Source organism: Conger conger, chromosome 3 (genome assembly GCF_963514075.1).
Source record: "Conger conger chromosome 3, fConCon1.1, whole genome shotgun sequence".
Taxonomy (NCBI): Eukaryota; Metazoa; Chordata; class Actinopteri; order Anguilliformes; family Congridae; genus Conger; species Conger conger.
In genome coordinates, this window is record NC_083762.1 from 14,722,679 (window position 1) to 14,742,764 (window position 20,086).

The 20,086-nt window shown below is 47.3% G+C and overlaps 3 protein-coding genes across 13 annotated transcripts in view; all 3 read left to right on the forward strand.

Annotated features, from left to right (window-relative positions):
• Positions 1–91: 91 nt before the first annotated feature.
• Positions 92–8,530, forward strand: taf6l (TAF6-like RNA polymerase II, p300/CBP-associated factor (PCAF)-associated factor). Its single transcript, XM_061235252.1, has 12 exons — positions 92–221; positions 1,348–1,518; positions 1,602–1,688; positions 2,261–2,411; positions 2,774–2,824; positions 3,465–3,559; positions 3,929–4,003; positions 4,442–4,662; positions 5,237–5,369; positions 5,956–6,084; positions 6,413–6,879; positions 7,367–8,530. The coding sequence occupies exons 2-12, from the start codon at positions 1,372–1,374 to the stop codon at positions 7,692–7,694; spliced, it is 1,884 nt and encodes a 627-aa protein (XP_061091236.1). The 5' UTR covers positions 92–221; positions 1,348–1,371; the 3' UTR covers positions 7,695–8,530.
• Positions 8,531–8,669: 139 nt separating this feature from the next.
• kcnk7 (potassium channel, subfamily K, member 7) lies at positions 8,670–11,735 on the forward strand. 2 transcript variants are annotated; one of them, XM_061235255.1, is made up of 4 exons: positions 8,670–9,108; positions 9,246–9,474; positions 10,070–10,465; positions 11,190–11,735. In XM_061235255.1, exons 2-4 carry the CDS (start codon positions 9,360–9,362, stop codon positions 11,483–11,485), a joined length of 807 nt encoding a protein of 268 aa, XP_061091239.1. In that variant the 5' UTR covers positions 8,670–9,108; positions 9,246–9,359; the 3' UTR covers positions 11,486–11,735. The 2 variants fall into 2 exon arrangements, with proteins under 2 accessions (XP_061091239.1, XP_061091237.1); XM_061235253.1 differs by having other exon boundaries at positions 8,670–9,474.
• Positions 11,736–18,333: 6,598 nt separating this feature from the next.
• The window catches only part of ehbp1l1a (EH domain binding protein 1-like 1a), a 58,765-nt gene continuing 57,012 nt past the window's right edge, over positions 18,334–20,086 (forward strand). For 2 of the 10 annotated variants that reach the window (XM_061235588.1, XM_061235595.1), the window contains exon 1: positions 18,334–19,120. In XM_061235588.1, the coding sequence (XP_061091572.1) occupies positions 19,017–19,120 (104 nt within the window). In that variant the 5' untranslated portion in view covers positions 18,334–19,016. The remainder of the gene's footprint in view (positions 19,121–20,086) is intronic. The other 8 variants (XM_061235590.1, XM_061235591.1, XM_061235592.1 and 5 more) reach the window with 5 other exon arrangements.

Sequence of the window (20,086 nt, forward strand, 5' to 3'; positions counted from 1 at the left end):
CTGATTGCGAGCCAGTCCCTTCTCGTCGAATAGCGTGCGCCTTCTAGCTTGATTGGCAGACTGTTCTGACCAATCTCTGAATGGCGGAATTGTGTGGTTCCGGAACGTAACTTGTGTTTTGGGAGTCCGTAGCGGTGTCATTTATTTCTATGGTGTCGCTCAGAAAAACGAAGAGTAAATGACTTTGCAATTGTATTTGCAAACGTGATTTTTCTCCAGAGGTAAGCCCTTGTCTGCGTTCTGCTGAACCGCGATTACTAGCTAGCGCGGTTTCTGTGGTATGAATGCGAGATGTAAACATGGCGCAGCAATCGATATGCTAGGCTAGATCTCTTTAGCTTAACCATGGTAACATTCGCTAACGCGTTAGCCAAATTCGCTTGACTGCAGCAAAATGGGTCGCTAACTATATATAGCTAACGTTGGCTCATGATGTAGCAGCTAAAACAATTCAAGCCATTAAACCAATGTCAAAGTGGAGTTGCTGTAGTATTCACTTGGTTAACTGAACTTGCCGCAGAATTGTTAGCTAGCGCCTGCCACACATTTCAGGTTGTTTATTGGAGGTAGCGTTACCTTAAATATTAGTGAAATGTATTCTGCGAAGTTCTATCTAAAACGGAAAGTCCAAAGAAACTTCGCATTATACAGCGTGTAGCCTTCTATTCTAAGCATCTTCAGTTTGCAACACCCGTGAACGCGTTTCCACCGGTCTGGCATGTCCAATTCGTTAGCTAACGTTACATCGTCATCAATTCAGGGTGACACAACTTAGTTCTGTTCCAGAGTTATTTCTGCTCAATTGTGACGATATACTCGTTACTTATGAATTTGATCAACAAATTAAACCAGCATTCGCGTTCTGCCCGAACTCGGAACTTATAGATTTGAATGTTTGTTTAGTTTTGGAGACTCCAAATTGGAGTCCATGACCATTGTGGTTCTTTCAGAAGGAAACCCTGAAAATGTCAAACATTGAGTTCAGTAATAGTTAGGCTATGGCGTCATACTCCTCCATACCACCTCGGTGGATTGCATATACTAATATTATTATGGATACAAAATATTTTAAGGGTATGTAGATCAATCAAGCATAGTAGATTAATAACGTATACCAATGTGACATGTCTACATTATAAGCTGTGTAACGGCAGTTACAGTCATTAATACATTAACAAGCGTTCCTGCATGAAAACAATATGAAATGCGTTGTATACAAACTTATGTTTGTATTGGTCTTTATAGTATAGTCTTTGCTTCAGTATGCGTAAATGACGGATTTCAGTGCTATATACTTTTTGCCCCAATGAATTATTCTTGATTGTCATTACTTTGTATTCTGTGCAGAACTGAGTTGACAGTGCTTTACCGATGGCGGAGAGAGAGGAGCGGCGCTTTGCCGAGGTACCGCGGGAGTCTGTGAAACTCATGGCGGAAAGCGCAGGCGTGGAGCTTAGCGATGAGGTCGCTGCGCTGTTGGCGGAGGACGTGTGTTACCGACTGAGGGAGGCTACACAGGTACGTACGGGGGCAGGAGTCCGCTGTGCTTTCTGTTTCTGTCAAACTGACTGTCGGTGGTTCTGTCTGACTTTGCCTAACAGAGCAGCTCCCAGTTCATGAGGCATGCCAAGCGCAGGAAGCTGACTGTGGAGGACTTTAACAGGGCACTGCGCTGGAGCAACGTGGAGGTGTGTGGAGGCGACACTCCCACACACATGCACACACACACACAAGCAAAAATGCACATACCACGCACATGCATGCACACAGGCTCGCTGCGCACACATGCACGCAGACATACACACACTCAATGCACGCACACACACCTGCATGCAGACATACACACACTCAATGCACGCACACACACCTGCACGCAGACATACACACACTCAATGCACGCACACACACCTGCACGCAGACATACACACACTCAATGCACGCACGCACATACAAACACACATGCACACACACCTGCACGCAGACATACACACACTCAATGCACGCACACACACATACACTCAAATTACGCAGAGACATACACACACTCAATGCACGCACGCACATACAAACACACATGCGCACGCAAAAGCAGACACACACACACACACACACACAGAAGCATGGTGGTCAGCACTCCGTGCAACATTTCACTGATTTGCCGTGGTTGACAGGTTTCTTCAGGTTGACTGCGTGGATGAGTGTAACAGTGGAGGCAGTGGTAGCTGTAACTCTGAGCCCATCCTCCCCCCCCCCCCCTCAGGCTGTCTGTGGATATGGAGCCCAGGACGCCCTGCCCTTCCGCCCCACTAAGGAAGCGGAGCTGTTCTTCGTGGAGGACCGTGACATCAACCTGGTGGAGCTGGCGCTGGCCACCAACATCCCCAAAGGCTGTGCGGAGACCATGGTGCGAGGTACGAGGAGCCCCCGCTGTACAGCGGCACGTAGAAAGGTCGAGACTCAGTCCATGTCCTGCATCTTAGTGCTAAGTACTGAACTGCTCTGTCTATAGACACACACACACACACACTATTGAAATTGACACTCTTTTTGAGTGATGAATGCATTCATTCGCACAGTTGAATTTGTTTAGTATGTATGCACAGCTGTCCTACCCGGCGTGCATGAAACTCCACTGGTGCACGAATGCTAAAAGTTCACCTTCCCCCTGTCTTTCAGCATGTGGAGGCCTGCGAGGGGTGTTCGTTGATGTGTGTTGTGTCCGTGTGATGAATAGCATTGTCTAATGCTGACTGTTGATTGGTGTTTCCGGCAGTGCAAGTGTCCTACCTGGATGGGAAGGGAAACGTGGAGCCTCAAGGCACAGGTAAGAGTCTGAGAAGCCCTGGCAAGAAACCGACACCATTGTGTGTTGATTAGATAAAGACTGCAGCAATGACTGTGTAAGATATGACATTGCTGTTGTACCTTTGAGCAGGGTACTTAACCTGCATTGCTTCAGTATACACTCACTGAGCACTTTATTAGGAGCACCTGTACTCTCACTTATTCATGCATTTATCTAATCAGCCAATCATGTGGCAGCAGTGCAATACATAAAATCATGCAGATACGGGTTAGGAGCTTCAGTTAATACAACAAAAAGCTGTGTATGTCACTCTGGATAAGAGCGTCTGCTAGCCTGTAGCCTCGTGGTTAAGGTAAGTGACTGGGACCCAGTAGGTTGGTGGTTCCAACCCCGGTATAGCCACGATAAGATCCACACAGTTGTCGAGCCCTTGAGCAAGGCCCTTAACCCCACATTGCTGCGGAGGGGATTATCCCCTGCTTCGTCTAGTCAACTGCAAGTTGCGTTGGATAAAAGCGTCAGCTAAATAACAAATTGTAATTACAAATGATAAAATATGCTAAACGCCTGTAATGTTCTGTATTGTTATTCCTTGCGAAAGGCCAGATGTACTAGGTGCATTAACCTTGCTTACGACCCCTTGCCCGCCCCTCCCCAGTGCCCAGCGCGGTTCAGACTCTGTCGGAAGATCTGCTCAAGTACTACCAGCAGATCACCCGTGCCATCCTGGGAGAGGACCCCCACCTCATGAAGGTACGTCTCCACCGAGGCTGTGTGGTCACGGGAGCCGTCCTGCTGTTCTCTGAGCCTGCGCCCTTCTCCAAGCCGCCAAAGTCAACACTAGTTTCAAAACCACAGCCTAAAGCAACATAATGCACTCATACGTACAGCATCCGCTTCAACGTGTTCATCACAGAACAGAAACCTGTCTCTTATCGGTCTTGCAGGCTAAGACTGGAGGTCTGAAAAAAGTGTGGTGGCAGTCTAAGAGGACAGCACTTGATAAATGTTGTGTTGCTTGATGAAATTCTTCATGTTTTTTTTTGCCTTAGCATTACGGTCTGAGCCCTTCCCTTGGGTTGAGCTCTCTATAGACACCTTGCATTTTCTCCTCTCTCTCAGGTTGCTCTGCTGGATCTCCAGTCCAACTCCAAGATAGCAGCTCTGCTTCCATACTTTGTATACGTCATCAGCGGGGTAGGTCACGTGCAGGAGAAGATGAGCCAGTGTTGCAGTGAGCCTGCCTGGTGAATGCAATTTGGGAGAATAAGGGGAAAAAATTCAGTTCAAAATTTTGATGCAAATATAGTATACCAAGAGATATCACCTATGGGCAGTTTTTACCTCACTCACTTGCTTTTTGGCAGCTCAGGCCAAAAAGGTTGGCTTCTGGTTTCTGCCCAATTTTCTTTCTGTTTCTCTGTAAAGTTTCTTTGTGACACTTCTCTGTAAGAAGCGTGATTAAAAATGAAATTAAATTGAATATCCGGTATGACGGCCATTGAGACGGTTCAGTCTGAAGTGGCAGGGCATGTCCAGCTGGGTCTGTTACATAATGTTTTTGAAATACTCTGTCTTCTGGCCCTCTCGGCTGAAGCTCAATGTGAGGTCCGGTCATTGGTGTCTGTGCCCCAGGTGAAGTCGGTGAGCCACGACCTGGAGCAGCTGAGCCGGCTGCTGCACATGGTGAAGAGCCTGGTGCAGAACCCGTACCTGTACCTGGGCTCCTACGTGCGCAGCCTGGTGGCCAGCGTCATGTACTGCATCCTGGAGCCGCTCGCCGCCTCCATCAACCCGCTCAACGACCACTGGACCCTGCGCGACTACGCAGCCCTGCTGCTCAGCCACATCTTCTGGTGGGTCCTTCCTGGAGCCGTCCTGGAGCCGTCCCCTTATCCCCAGCACCACTGCGGCTGGTGGCTTCCACGTAGGATGTCCTCTTCTGGGCACGTTTCCAGTTACACTCACACAGCTACGCTGTTAGAACAGGGGTTACCTGACTACGAGTAACTGCAGGAAAATAAATAAAGGATAAATAAAAAAATACCCTACTGAGGAAGACAAATAGGCATGGGCGTACCAGTCCCCTTCGACCAAGTATCTGATGTGATTAGAGTGTTTTTAAGTGAACGTTCTAATGCTGATGTCACAATCGCTGCTGGTGACTGGAAGCAGTGGAGTTCTAAATACACCGGCTCTTCAAATGGTTAAAGTGACACACCAGTTTGCACCATTAAAGGCAGATTAATGTGAATTTTTGAAGAAAAGCCCCTTTTCACCAATATTCTTAACAAGATGAATTTGTACGCATGTCCTGATTAGTAATTTCTTCCAGTGAAAAAGTTTTTATTTTAAGGATTGTTAAAGTGTTTAACACATGTGCTTGACCCGGGTCTGATTTCTCTCTCCCATCCCGCCTGTCTGTAACAGGACTCATGGGGACCTGGTGAGTGGCCTGTACCACCAGATCCTGCTCTCTCTCCAGAAGGTTCTGTCCGACCCGGTCCGGCCTCTCTGCTCCCACTACGGAGCGGTGGTGGGGCTCCACGCGCTCGGATGGAAGGTAACGTAGTCCCGGTTATGCACCGGTCCTGTCTGTCTGCAGGGGCTCCTGTGTGGCTCAGAATGTCTGTACAAGAGGTCTTCAGCTGTTATTTTATCAAGCCTTTCAACCCCAAGGGGTTTTGGCTTCGGTTGAGAAAATTGAGAAACTTTAGTAGGTGTGTGTGTGTGTGTGTGTGTGTGTGTGTGTGTGTGTGTGTGTGTGTGTGTGTGTGTGTGTGTGTGTGTGTGTGTGTGTGTGTGTGTGTGTGTGTGTGTGTGTGTGTGTGTGTGTGGGGGTGGCGGCGGCCTGTAGCGTAGTGGTTAAGGTACATGACTGAGACACGCAAGGTCGGTGGTTCTAATCCTGGTGTAGCCACAATAAGATCCGCACAGCTGTTGGGCCCTTGAGCAGGGCCCTTACCCCTGCATTGCTCCAGGGGTGGATTGTCTCCTGCTTTGTCTAAACTGTACGTTGCTCTGGATAAGAGTGTCTAAACTGTACGTTGCTCTGGATAAGAGCATCTGCCAAATGCCAGTAATGTAATGCAATGCAATGTAATGTGTGTGTGTGTGTGTGTTTGCGTGCACGTGTGTGTGTGTTTCAGGCTGTGGAGCGTGTCCTGTATCCCCACCTCCCTGCGTACTGGGCCAACCTGCAGGCTGTGCTGGACGACTACTCCGTCTCCAACGCCCAGGTGAAGGCCGATGGACACAAGGTGTACGGGGCCATCCTGGTGGGTGCTGCGCGTCGCGGGCGATGTCCCTCTGTGTGTCCCTCTGTGTGTCCCTCTGTGTGCCCTCTGTGTGCCCTCTGTGTGTCCCTCTGTGTGTCCCTCTGTGTGTCCTCTGTGTCCCTCTGTGTGTCCCTCTGTGATGTCCCTCTGTGATGTCCCTCTGTGGCTCTGACCATTAGGAGAACTACAAACGCTTGTACTCTCCATGATCATGACATACAGCTGCACCAAGATTGAAGTCTGCATAGACCTGAATTATTCTGAACTGAATTATTCCTCAACAAAAGTGTATCTTAAACTGACGTGCATTTCCACCCCTGTCCCGCAGGTGGCAGTAGAGAGGCTGCTGAAGATGAAGGCGCTCTCCCTGTCCTCGCGGGCGGAGGGTGGCTCGGGCGGGCTGGCGGGGGCAGGGGGGGTGATGGGGCTCAGGGAGAGCTCCCCGGGGCTCAGCCCCCCTCCGGAGCCGCTGGGGGATCCGGGCCTGGGCATCGCCAGCCACCTGCAGGCGGGCGGGAGCGGCTGCCCGTGGGAGGACTGCAGCCCCGTGGCCCTGCCCGCCATGTACGGCGAGCTCTACTCCTTCTTCGGGGACAGCCTGGCGGTGCGCTTCAGCACGGGCCCGCCCACCGGCCCCGCCCTGACCTCCGACCCCCGCAAGGACCCGCCCCCCAGCGGCGACACCGCCCGCAAGATGCCCCAGCTCACCGCCAGCCTCAACATCAGCCCCCGCCAGGACAACAGCCCCCGCGCTGAGCCCGCCCCGCCCAGCCTGGCCGCCACGGCAACCGGCAGGTGAGGCCACACCTGTGCGGTCTGATCTTAGTTTGTGTTCTGTCCATCTGACGTCATCTTTTAGATCTGACTGTACAGAGCAACATATGAAAACCATGAAATATTTTGCAAAAATGTGAATGGTTCACAGATTTTGGGTTTTGAGAATTGGGTTATTACTATTCATTCTTAATTCATGCAAGGAATTAAGTCAAGTATTCAGACATAACCCTGAGTAGAGTGATTAGAATGAGTAGAGGTGGGTAGGCAAAAAGTGGAAACTTGACTTTGTCATTTATTTTCGTAATGATTTTTTTTGGTTGTTTTGTTTTTATTCCTCAAAAGTATACAATTGGTCATTGCTCCAAGGCTACATTATGGGTGTCAAAGATCAGAAGATCTGAGGGGATGAGGTTAAAAATGGTCCATTTGCCCACACAATGACCCTGTAGTAGCTTCTCTGTTTACCTCCTTTTCTGGCCTCATGAATGCGTCTGTCTCTCCTCAGGTCTCTCCCTCGCTCCTCCTCCTCCTCCTCTTCCTCGGTGCAGCGCTCCAGGTCGTCCTCCCGGCCGGGTCAGCGCTCCACGGGCCCGTCCCGCGACGTCTTCCCCAAGGCCCGCTTCCCGCCGCCTGCCTTCTCCTTCCTCATCGGAGGCCGGCAGATGGGCCGCCGTTGCCAGGGCCGACGCTTCCAGACCAGCTTCACCCCCCCGCCGCCCCTGGCCCCCCTGCCTCCCCGCGCCTACGCCCACAAGCTGCCTGTGATTGGCCGAGTGGGCCGGCCTGTGCGCCGCTGGACCTGTTCCCATTACTCCCTCCACCTGCCCCTCTAAGCCCCGCCCACTCACGTATCTAAGCCCCGCCCACTCCATTATGCCCTCTACCTGCCCCTCTAAGCCCCGCCCACTCACTTATCTATGCCCCGCCCACTCCATTACTCCCTCCACCTGCCCCTATAAGCCCTGCCTATGTGCCTCTCTAACCCCCAGCCCACTCTCCTGTCTAAGCCCTGCCCACCCTGTTACTCTCTCCACTTGCCTCTCTAAACTCCACCCACCCCATAAGCTTTTACTACTCTCACTACCTGCCCCTCCCACACCATTACTCCCTCCACTGGCCCGCCCCCTGTCTCTCTAAGCCCTGCCCACTGGCACGCAGGAACAGACTGCCTGGCCAAGCAGCCCTGGGAGAATAACAGAGCCAGCTCTCCTCTACACCAGGCTGGAGCATCCAGTCAAAGCCTGGCTCCCATCTACTCCCTCACTAAAGTGGTTTCGTACAACATGACTTTCTTAAAAACATTCACGGGACTGTTTTCTAGAGCTTGCTTTCATTAAGGCTTTAGGTGTGGTACATTAAATCATTGATGAAGTGATGGTTTGTAAACTGCCCAAGGCCAGTTACTGATCTTTGATTGTGGATGGGTACAGAGTAAGTGTTAATCTGTACTCATTGAACAAAGAGGGTGGTTCGTAAATATATATTTTTGCTCATTTTCTGATCGCATACTTCAGAGATGATGGACAATGTACATTGTAGCAGGGCAAAATTAACCAATGGCACTATGTCTGAGTGTGGATATTTTGACCTGCATGTTCTTTTTGTGAATGCTGTTTTGGGAAGGAACACCAGGTAAATGGACGATAAATGGCAAATATTTGTTTAGCAATTTAGTGCAAGTTTCTTGTCTTGTTTTCCGTTTTGATCAAATAAGGCCTTTCTTCAGAACGCATTTTCTGATTACGCTGGTTTTTCCAAAATGCTGACAACAGCTTACAGCAGGGATCATCAAATCTGGCCCTCCTATCCAAATCCAAATCCAGCCCTGGTTTTCTTTTCGGGTGATTAATTTAACAATTACTTCTCAAGATTGGCGAGACTCCAGGTAATGAAAGGGTGGTTCTAGGCCCTCGAAGAACCATGATTTGATTATCCCTGGCCTACAGATTTGGAGACACTGTCAACAAACCGTTTTTTGTCATTTAAAACGAGTGTTTTTAGAACTACATTTCACCCCGCATTGGCAGGTGTCTATCATCGTCGCAGGTCTGAAACACTTAGTAGAGAAATGCAGTGATATTATTTTCGCCGGCTGGAAGACATTCGGCTGAAAACGATGAAGAGAATGGTTTCTTCACCTCACACCACTTTCAGCTGACGCGCGGTCATGAATTTTTAAGCGGTGAATGCTTAATATGAGACGAAGGTATTGGTTTACCTACGACAGGTCTCCTGTAGGCCTACTTGGTAAGATCTAGTTTATTTTTGTAAACACAATGGTACCTCGACTAGATTCCGTTTGGAGGTTTTGTCGAATAAGAGCGTTCTTGATTTTGGTGCTCGGTTATGTGCTGTACCTCATTTTTGGAGGGATCGTGTTTAAGGCCCTTGAGAAGTCCGAGGCAGACGCTCTCGTGGCCGAAGTACGACAGTTCCGAATCGAGTTTCTGGACCGCCACCGTTGCGTGAAAGGGAGCCGCCTGGACGAATTTGTCAAGATGGCACTTTTTGCAGAAGAACGCGGTGTTACGGTCCTGGAGGCTGAAGACGAGGAATACAGCTACGATTTCTCCTCGTCCTTGTTTTTTGTTGTAACTATTCTTACTACCACGGGTAAGAAAAGTAGCCTAACGAAGCAAATTTAGAATGAGAAATTGGTCCAGGTTCATGTACGTTTGTAATGGATTGAAATGTTATGCGAATGCGTGTATTTCAAATGCCAAAGGAAAAGCAGAATTATTCATCCGAATAATTTACATGATCGCATTTAAATGTGCCACTTAATGTTTCGAAACATTCAAAGTAGAATCGCCTGTTCTCAGGGGTAATTTGGTTGTGTAACTCTACCGGATTAGCCTGTGGTCAATCCTTAAGTGACCATCCTGGTTCCTATGGAAACCGGTCTCTCAGAGCGCCGTGTTATTAAATGACAATTCCACACATTTAAATCCATCCGCCATTCCTGTAACTAGCTTACTTTTTTGGGGATTGTAGGGCTGCTCATAAAAATCAGGTTAGGCACCGCTTTTGAGCCAAATCACTTGCAATTCATTTACCTGAATTAATCCAGTAATTCACTTTACAATTCAGTCTGTAAAAAAGCAGTATGCAACATGAAATTAGAAAATAAAATACTTAATTCTTTTATAATATATTTTTGAAAAGCTCATTCTTTTTTGAAAACCTTCCATCATGGGGTGTCGCCCAGGTTACGGCAGCTCCATGCCCATATCGGACGACGGGAAGCTCTTCCTGGTGACGTACTCCCTCCTGGGAATACCCATAACCCTCCTGCTGCTGTCCTGCCTCACCCACCTCCTGCTGCCCTGGGTTACCCACTATCCACTGCGCTACGTGCAGGCGCACTGGGGCCTGTCGTACAGTGGAGCAGCCCTGGCCCACGCCGGGCTGCTCCTGGGGCTGACCGCGGGGCTGCTGTTCCTGCTCCCCGCCGCCGTGCTCTGCCACCTGGTGCCCGGCTGGAGCTTCCTGGAGTCCTTCTACTTCTGCTACATCTCCCTGAGCACCATCGGCCTGGGGGACTACCTGCCGGGGGGCACCCGCAGCCTGGCCGCCTGGAGAGGGCTGGAGCTCGCCGTCTCCTGTGAGCACCATGACGGCAGAATGTGGACTGGATGGCTGTGATGTCACTTTCAAACAGGAAATGATGCACTCTGTAATGTTCAGTCATCACATAATTTTTGTGATCTTACACCTTCGCATGGTTAATCCAGAACAGACCTGAGTCAGACATGTAACTGATTTTGATGAAAATACTTTTCTGTGCTCAATCGGTCTTGGTTTGAAAAAATATATCAAATAGGCCCTGGTCCTTATCTTTGTTGTACTGGTAGCAGTTGAAATTGTACTTCCCTCTCGGGTCTTTCAGCACACTTATCCCTGGTTATGGGTATGCACTTTGTTATACGTCACTCTGGATAAGAGCATCTGCCACATGCCATTAATGTAATGTAATGTCTTGAGTGGTGTAATTGAGCCAAACAGACGGTGGGCATTTTCACTTCATTTTGAGAGCCTTTCATTGCCTCCAATACACCAGACAAGCTCAGTAAAGGACAGAAAAGTATACGAGTCGCGTATTTCAGGCTGGCCTGATGCAGAATGCGCAGGTAAGGGGCTTGTTGTTCATACACAGAAGGTGTGTTGGTGTGTTGAGACTGATGCAGAATGCGCAGATAAGGGGCTTGTTGTTCATACACAGAAGGTGTGTTGGTGTGTTGAGACCGATGCAGAATGCGTAGATAAGGGGCTTGTTGTTCATACACAGAAGGTGTGGTGGCGTGTTCAGACCGCTCTCTCCTCTCTAGGCTACCTGCTGCTGGGCCTCCTGGTTCTCCTGGTGGTCCTGGAGACGTTCTGGCGGCTGCCCCAGACCCAGGCCCTGATCCGGTTCTTCTCTGGACCCTGGGAGAGCCAGCTGCCCGGGCTTGCCCTGGACGAACTCGCGCTGTGCGGAGACTTCCTCCCTCCGCTGAGCCTGAAGGAGAAGGCCCCCCGAAAAGAGGATCCCCAATACTTCTGCCCCATCTCCACCATCTCCCCAACCGTCCCTGACACGCCCCACCTACCTCGCACCCGCTCCCCACCACCCCTGGAACCATAGACTAAACCAGGGTGGGCCCCAGACCTGCACCCCCCTGCTCCAGTGCTGAGGTACCCAAAGGAATCCCCATCTTTACCTTCAAGCCAACCCCCAGAGCACCTGAGAATAAATGACAAAATACAATTCAGTCCCTCAGATTTATTTTATCTTAACTTGCAACCTGTAATTTTTAAGTGCAGACTAATGTCCAACAGACATTTTTACAAGAAAGGTGGTGGGAGCACTGTCTGAATTGCAGTGACTGAATAAAATGAGCCAAAAATGAGTAATTTCTTTACTTGTTTGTGGATTTTCTGTGTTCAAGGCTTTTTTATATATCACCAAGCATTCTGACTGTAGCTCTGGGGCATAAATGTTCTGTGTGTGAACTGTGTTAAATTCCTGCCGGTTTTGCATGTGGTGAGGTACATGTAGAGATGTGAACAGTAATAACCTTTTTCCTTCATGCATACGGTTTTCCTTCATTCTCTGCAATCCTACTAGTTGAGAATCAATTTTATTGATACTGTGACAGTGCAGTACAGACAACACAACAACACAAAAAGTTACATTGCACTGTACAGTTGAAATATACAGATACAACAAAATCTGAATATGGGAACCGACGTGGAAAAAGTCTCTGTGCCTGCCTCATCCAAGCCCTACAGGCTCCTGCCTGATGTCCTCACATGCAGCATTCTGATGGACAGATGGACTATTTTGCATATGATGTCATACACAAAGAGCAGTTGCACAGATGTGTCTGAGAGTAAAACTGTTCAACAGAAAGCAACATAATCTGCATCACAGCAGACAGGTGGGCAGCCTCCTGCCAGGAGAGCCTGGTTAAAATGGAGTGAAGACTCCGCCCAGGGGCCCCGAATTGAGTGCGCCCCCAGACAGTGGGCTCCCCAGATGCTCCCGGAGATGAGCGGATCTCCATCCGCTGACTCCTCCCTGTCTGTCATGGCTCAGTGGCACCACCAAGACCCCCCAGAGGGTGCAGCCCCAGGGCGGAAAGGAGGTCGAAGAACCGGCTTTTCCTGTTCCAGGCCCTGCCTCTCTCCTGCTTGTTGGCTCCACCCCGGCCCCTCAGTCCTCCGTCTCCCGGGCCAACTGTAGCCCATGCTGAGGTGGTGGTGTTGCAGGAGCTTCTCAACTAGCACAGAATGTTCTCACAGTGTTGCTGCCATGTTGTGGCAATGTTGCAACATTGACAAAACATTCCAGTAACATTGTGAGAACGTTTGTTGTTACATTACATTACATTACATTACATTAATGGCATTTGGCAGACGCTCTTATCCAGAGCGACATACAGTTGATTAGACTAAGCGAGAGACAATCCTCCCCCGGAGCAATGCAGGGTTAAGGGCCTTGCTCAAGGGCCCAACGGCTGTGCAGATCTTATTGTGGCTACACCGGGGATCGAACCACCGACCTTGTGGGTCCCAGTTATGTACCTTAACCACTACGCTACAGGCCGCCCTGTTGTGTTCGCTATATTGCAGTGGGCAACGCTGGAGCTGTGGGCCTCTGTGGAGAGCAAAACCCTGCTCTGCGCCCTCATAAACAGCTGCACAGATTGGACAATGGTTCGCCCACATTGCCATTTATTATTTTACCACAAGATGGCAGGAGAGATTTATTTGTTTATTCAAGTCTTTATAAAACTTGTGTTCTATGGCTCATAATGAATCATAATAAAAAAAGATATTAAAGTTTTTATTTGCTTGCATCTTGTCCAAAATCATGATTAACATATAACTAACAAATTATTAATCTAATTTGGATTTCAAAATCTGCTGTTACAGATGAGACTCTACCTTTAATAAGCAGCTATCTTTTCTCTATTATTTTTCATTGACTTGTTCAGTGCAGGAGTGTGTATCATTATGATGTGTCCTCTTAAATCTGTTTTCATATTGTTGGGGTTTTAAAGTTTGGCACTGAAATTCAGTTTGCCCTCCAAGAAGAGACCTGTAAACAGCTGTCAAAGCACAGATGATTTGTTCCCTGTATGGACTGGTCTCCCGGCTGCCCTCTCCTGCATAAACACATCATTCCTGCAGCTCATAATGTCAGCTTATTAGGCCATCGGGAGGCCGGGGATGTCCTGGATGGCTAACTCATGACATGGGCCCTGAGCTGAGGACTGGACTTGTCAGGAAAGGACAGCAGGTTCCTGGAGGATGAATCCTCCTGTTGTTTGTTGAAGTTGCCTTGTCCTCCTTTTCGAGCTTTCGCTCCACACTCAAGAGGGATGGGTGAGGTCATGTTTTCTATGTATCCGCAAACCATGTTCGTTACTGCAAAGTTATTTTTGACAAGGTTTTTTTTTCATTCTCCATATCAAATTCTCATCACCTTCAACAACACACACAGTACTTTACTTTGCTTGCAATAAATCACTCAGACCTATACAGGACAGTAAAAATATATACTGTATATGCAAAATGTTTTTAGTTATATTTCATGTGTCAAAAAGAGAGGACTGCCCCCATTGATTTATTATACCTTTTTTATATAGCAGGAAGTGGGCGTGCTAAATTTGGCAGAACAATGAAGATATATATATATATATATATATATATATATATTTTTTTTTATCACTTAGTGTTTTAGTGTGTTTAGCTGTAGGCTGTTTGGACTAATGATTAGTGAGAATTTAAAGGTGTAGCCGTGCCCTTTCGTCCAGTTGTTAATAAGCCAAAGGCCAGCAGGCTCATGTTGGGAAAAACAGTGGGAGGGACACCGTGACATGTACAGTATAGACTGGAGATTCTCTGGAGGTTGGGCGATCAAAATATCTTTTGGATTATTCGTCAGTGTTCCATAACTCTAATGTTTTTCATTACCAGTAGTGATTGTTACATCAGCATTAGAATGTTCAGTGAATGACATTCTAATCACATATTTGTGACCTCATTCCTTAACACTTTTAAGAGTAGATTTTTTGGAATGTTTTTTTCAATGTTCTCAGTGTCAGCATTCTTGCACTTTGCTTTCAGCTAACAGTCATGGTTGTTACATCATCGTTGTAATGTTCAGTTAAGAATCTAATCTAATCACATATTTGTGATGTCACACCTTAAAGGGTTTAGCAGGTCCACTTGTTCCAACAGCTTTGACCCTCAGCTGGGCTCATCTCAGCAGGAGGCTGGAGGTCACTAGGGCACCACGGCCCAAAATGATGCTCTCTCTGACCCAGACTCAGGCTTCCTCGCTGGGCCACCTCCCCCACCTCCACACTGGAGCCTGTGGCTACCCTAAAGTGAGTCAAGCACAAGCATGAAGCAGCCACAGTACAGTACCAATTCCATCATTGTGAAATGTGTTTGCTCTACACCAGCGGTGTCTAATAGATCAGGGAAAGAGATTCGCTTGGATGAATGCCAGGTGGCCTTGAGATCCACTGATTTAAGTGGCTTTAATCAAAGCTTATAATATTATGTAAAAGACCATCACCAGCACTGTCAGCAGTATATGAGGCTTCCTTGAGGGCCTAAACTTCAAGTTTAATCTTTAGCCATTGCTTACTAACTGCAATGGCTAAACTTTTTAGGTGTCAAAAAGGCCACAGGCATGTGTTCAAAAATAAATTAATTTGTCCACCAGGATTTAGTGTCCTTTGTGATCCATTAAAATGATCATGCTAGCTCTCCATGCTGGGGACACCACTGCCCTGCATCTTATATTAATGCATAAGTGAGCGCTGGCACAAGCTACTGTTAGGCAACCGTCCCAAGAGCTGTTGATACTAACTTAGATGATAAATCACCTCGCTAGCTATGCAGGCTAGGAGCACGGTGACTGCGTTGCCTGTAACCTACGGATGGCAGCAGTTCTGCACCTGTTGCACATGTCTTTACATCTGAGCTCAGTGTATATGCATCGTGTGCTCACGGGGTGTAGGCATGCGCACGCTGCTTTGAAGTGTAAATATGTTTTTGGCCACCCTGTACACATATTCCCGTGTCTTCGGTTTCTCAACATTTCTCTCTCTCTCTCTCTCTCTCTCCCTCTCCCTTTCCCTCCCTCATTTTGATAGACGGGGGCAGGTGGACAGCAACCGCTGTCTATATTTATCAAGGTTAGGACTGTGGGACCCGACGCCGGAGGAGCCACAGGACTTACTGCCTCTGCGCAGAGTGAGACTTGGGCCTTTGCAGCATTCCTTCCTGCTCCTAGAAGACAGATATCAGGTCTCCTCATATTGTCCTGTTCACTCAGTTTGAGTAGTGGCCACCTGACAGTGCTCTTCGTGGACATTCGGCCTGCAGCTAACCTATGGCACATTTCTCCCCACCTTCTCAAGAACAGAAGGCGCAGCCAGCTGTCAGTCAGGACATATTTGTACACACACTTCATCGGCACAAGGCATTGTGGGATATGGTATCTCAATAACAAACTCTGTTTATGATCAAGGGACAGGAGTCAAGAGTGGGCAAACTCCTGTGGTCTCCAATTACCGGTCCTCCAGCACCCAGCGTTTGTCCACGTGGATGCATGTCTCCGGGTGGCTCAAGCAACTGAAATATGGGTCACCAAACTCCATGCCACCATACCCACCTGTTGGGGTTTATTTATGACAATCATTCATTTACAATGACATGATCTTGAAAGCCATTATGGATGTTATTAAAACCATCTTGAGACCAGACACCTGACTCCAGATACTGTAGGAAGAAGAAGACCCTAAACCCAGCTTCCTGTTTAAGCAGAGTGGCTACAATGCATTTTAACCCCACACAAACGGACCGACCGACAACCCAGTGAACAAAAGCCGGAATCTAGACAGCTAGAGGGGTGGAAATCAAGGCTGAGAGATGTTTTACCATAAACTGACTAGGTTAATCCCATTCCTTACTAAATAAATTACATACAGGGTTCCCACGGTCCTGGAAAACTCTAATAATAAAATAACAACCTGCATCCTGGAAAATCACAGGAAAGTCGTGTAAAGTGGTCAAGGAAAATTGGCTAGTAATACAAAACAAATTCCCTTTGTTGCAAGAGAACTGTGTCCATCTTTCTTACTAACCAGCATGATCTAATTTACTGTCATGTCTTAGAATGGGCTGTGCAGTCGACAGTCGCCCAGGTTTTTGCATCAACTTCACTACAAAAGTGAGCCCTTCTAGACCCCAAATATTTGTTATGTCAAATTTATGTGCACCTTGCAAAGCAGTCCAAACACATTTTCTCATATGTATTATAACACCTTGAAAGGTTGTGCAAAAGATTGATCTAATTTCAGTCAGTGTAGTTGAATAATTGCTTGTCCAAATATTACATTACATTACATTATTGGCATTTGGCAGACGCTCTTATCCAGAGCGACGTACAACAAAGTGCATGCCCATAACCAGGGATAAGTTCGCTGAAAGACCCTAGAGGGAAGTACAATTTCAACTGCTACCTGTACAACAAAGATAAGGACGAGGGCCTTTTTTTTTTTTTTTTTTTTGAGAACAAAGAAACAAAGAAACAGAGCAAAAGTGACCAAAGTTAACTATCCAAACACTGCTTACCTAGCCAACTAAAAATACCGATACACAAAGCAAGTCACAGAGACAACAATTAAGGTTCACAGGGAGGTAGGGAGGGATGGGGAGAGGTGCTGCTTGAAGAGGTGTGTCTTCAGCTTGCGCTTGAAGGTGGGGAGAGATTCTACAGTTCTGACCTCAACGGGGAGTTTGTTCCACCACCGTTGAGCCAGAACAGATAGTAGTCGTGAGCGTGATGTGGAGGTTCGGAGAGGGGGAGGTGCCAAGCGGCCTGTGGAGGCTGAACGAAGAGGTCTGGCAGGGGTGTAGGGTCTGATGATTTTTTGTAGATAAGCTGGGGAAGACCCTTTAACTGCTTGGAAGGCTAGCACCAATGTTTTGAATTTGATATGAAATTCAAATGAAATCAAATAAAATGAATTCAAATGAGAAATGAAATATAATTTCTCTACCTAAATAGCAAATAGCACCTTTTACAATCTCTTGCAGGGGAGAGAAATCGTAGAAGCCTTATGTGCTATACACCTGCTACCCTTTTCTTTTTAGCAATGCACCAATGTGAGAACTGTGCACTGTCCCCAATGCATAAACTAATGCATTAAACTGGCAATGGAATCCAGTAGTATAGCGAATATTTACTTTGTTTAAAATTGCCTTTAGCTATCTAAACCTTACCTCTGAATTAATTACCTCTAAGCATTTAAGCCAAGTCTACACCTGTTACTACTGTGTTAGGGAAAACCCCGCGGGCGATGTGAGGGAGGGGTGCAGCGATGGACGGCAAGGTGACGAGCAATACAAGGAGAGGCGGGAGTGCGAAGGAGAGCGCACATGACCCGGCAGCACGCTCGCCGGGAGATGTTGTTGGTGCCTCTGGTGCGACATTAGGACCCCAGCTGCCCGGATCCGTCTGTCTTGCTGGGGTGCTTATCATATAAATACACGCAGGAGCGGTCTGGAAAATCTAGAACTCAACTCGGTTTTTTTTTTTCTTAGGATCGTCCCCGTTTTCCTGTCAATTGCTTTCGAGTTACATGAAGATATGTAAAACAACAAATAGCCTAGGCCTATATGTAGCATATTAGCAAACAACTATAATAATAATAATAATAATAATAATAATAATAATAATAATAATAATAATAATAATAATTGTTGTTGTTGTTGTTAGGTTCCTTGCACACTTTTGACCCTTGTTTTCCAATACAGTATCCTAAGCATAGGCCTGTATCAATCAGCTACTGATTTGGGCGTGTTTCGGAGTACTCGGAGACTTTGCATATTATATGCTTTTATTATATGCTTCATTATCAATGTTTTGCATGCCAGTGTTATCCCTGCTTTTTCCCAGTGTATGAATTCCTGGCAGTTAAAAATGGTGCCTAGGACACGCGCCTGGCTATAGGTGGTTATTTACAATTCTGAATTGGCTAACACTTTCGCTGCTTAAGGTATTCAGTTACCTTTTAACTAGGCTACGTAGTTGCTGTGTAGGCTGCCACAGTTCAATGAAAACGGACATCACCTTAGGATCCTTGTCTATAAATTGAACCAGCGTGCATCTATGGCACATTTCCTCTTGACTGGAAGTCGGAGCACACACATTTTGATTTTTTAACGCGAAGACACACTAAAAGTTAGCCAAGTACTACAGTAGGCTATATGCGGATTTGGATTCAGTTCCTTTCGGTTTTCATGGTGGTTTCCGTACATAATTTATTCTTCCCCCGTCAGTGCGTCGGGGCGATGGCGACAGTTCAGATGTAGTTCGCAGTTTCGCAGGTCTTTGGTTGTTTGCATCTGTGTGGCCGCGTGGTTCCGTTTTCCATTCGCGGAGGCTGTTCAACGTGTGAATATTGACAGTCTCCACACCGCGTAACGAAGCTGGGCGCGAGCAACGACGGGGAGAGCAACTGTCAAGGATTTTGACATTTTCCCCTGAGGAGGAGGAGGGCGGACGGTGCAGGAGTTTGTCACTGCCGTCGTGTTCAATACGTATTGTCGCTAAGCTTCTGTAAAAAGACGACTTTGTATTGACAAACATGACATCGGTTTGGAAGAGACTTCAACGCACTGGCAAGAAAGCATCGAAGTTTCACTTCGCGGCGTCCTACCAAGAGCTGGTGATAGAGTGCACAAATAAATGGTTAGTAGATGTCGAGACGAACTCTGAGCTATTGCTTGCCAGCCCGTGAACTAACAAATATTGAAGTTATACATAACTTAATTGTGTTTCGAAGAAAGTTTACGTGCATTGAATGCGTTTCCGTGGGAACTTTTTGTTCTGGGGCAGTGTTAATAATAGCACAGGTTTCAGTTTATTTCTTGACACAGGAGCGTTAATGGAAAGCCTATGCTTTCGGAAGGGAAGAGTGCAATTCGCATTTCCTAAAACAAGTGACATTTGAGAGTTGTCGCAAAACTGGTGACACGCTGTTGTCTTCTCTTGCTAATATCATATGCTTTATGTAATTTTTGCAATTGGGCTCGTGTTGTAGCTTGTCTTCACCGTGCACCCACTTCCGCGTTGTCACTAAACATTTTCGTGCTTTTCTTAATCGTAGTCATGCGCTATCTTAACTGGAAGAGGAGTGTCAGTGGTTTGGCATTACATTTATGACAAAACAAAGCTCTAATCCTGTGTTTCTGCGTACACTGTCCACAGTGGTGGGGCATCACTGCCAACGCTCTGTGACAATACAACAATTAACACGACAATATGAATACAACCTCACCCCGTCGCACTTGACCCACGTGACGGCATTGAAAATGATAATGCGTCGTATTAATGAAGTCATTGATGGCTACGACGATGGCGATGGGTCATTTTGTCCCTCGTGATTTCTCGTATTGAACGGCTGATATAGAACATGTTCCTATGACCGTCTGTGTTGCATTCATATGCGGGCAGTTCTCCTAAAGGTCACATTGTACAGCTGTGTCGTAGGTTTCCTTCCAAGGTCTGTTGCCCTTCACCGGCGGCACATTGGCACCGTTAGTGACTGCAAGTGTTCTATAAAGTTGTAATTATTGTGCCTAATTCAGGTCTCACATTCCACATAAAGCTCAGTTTCTCAGCATAAGGCTTTGAGGGGGGCTGCTGCCTGTTCTA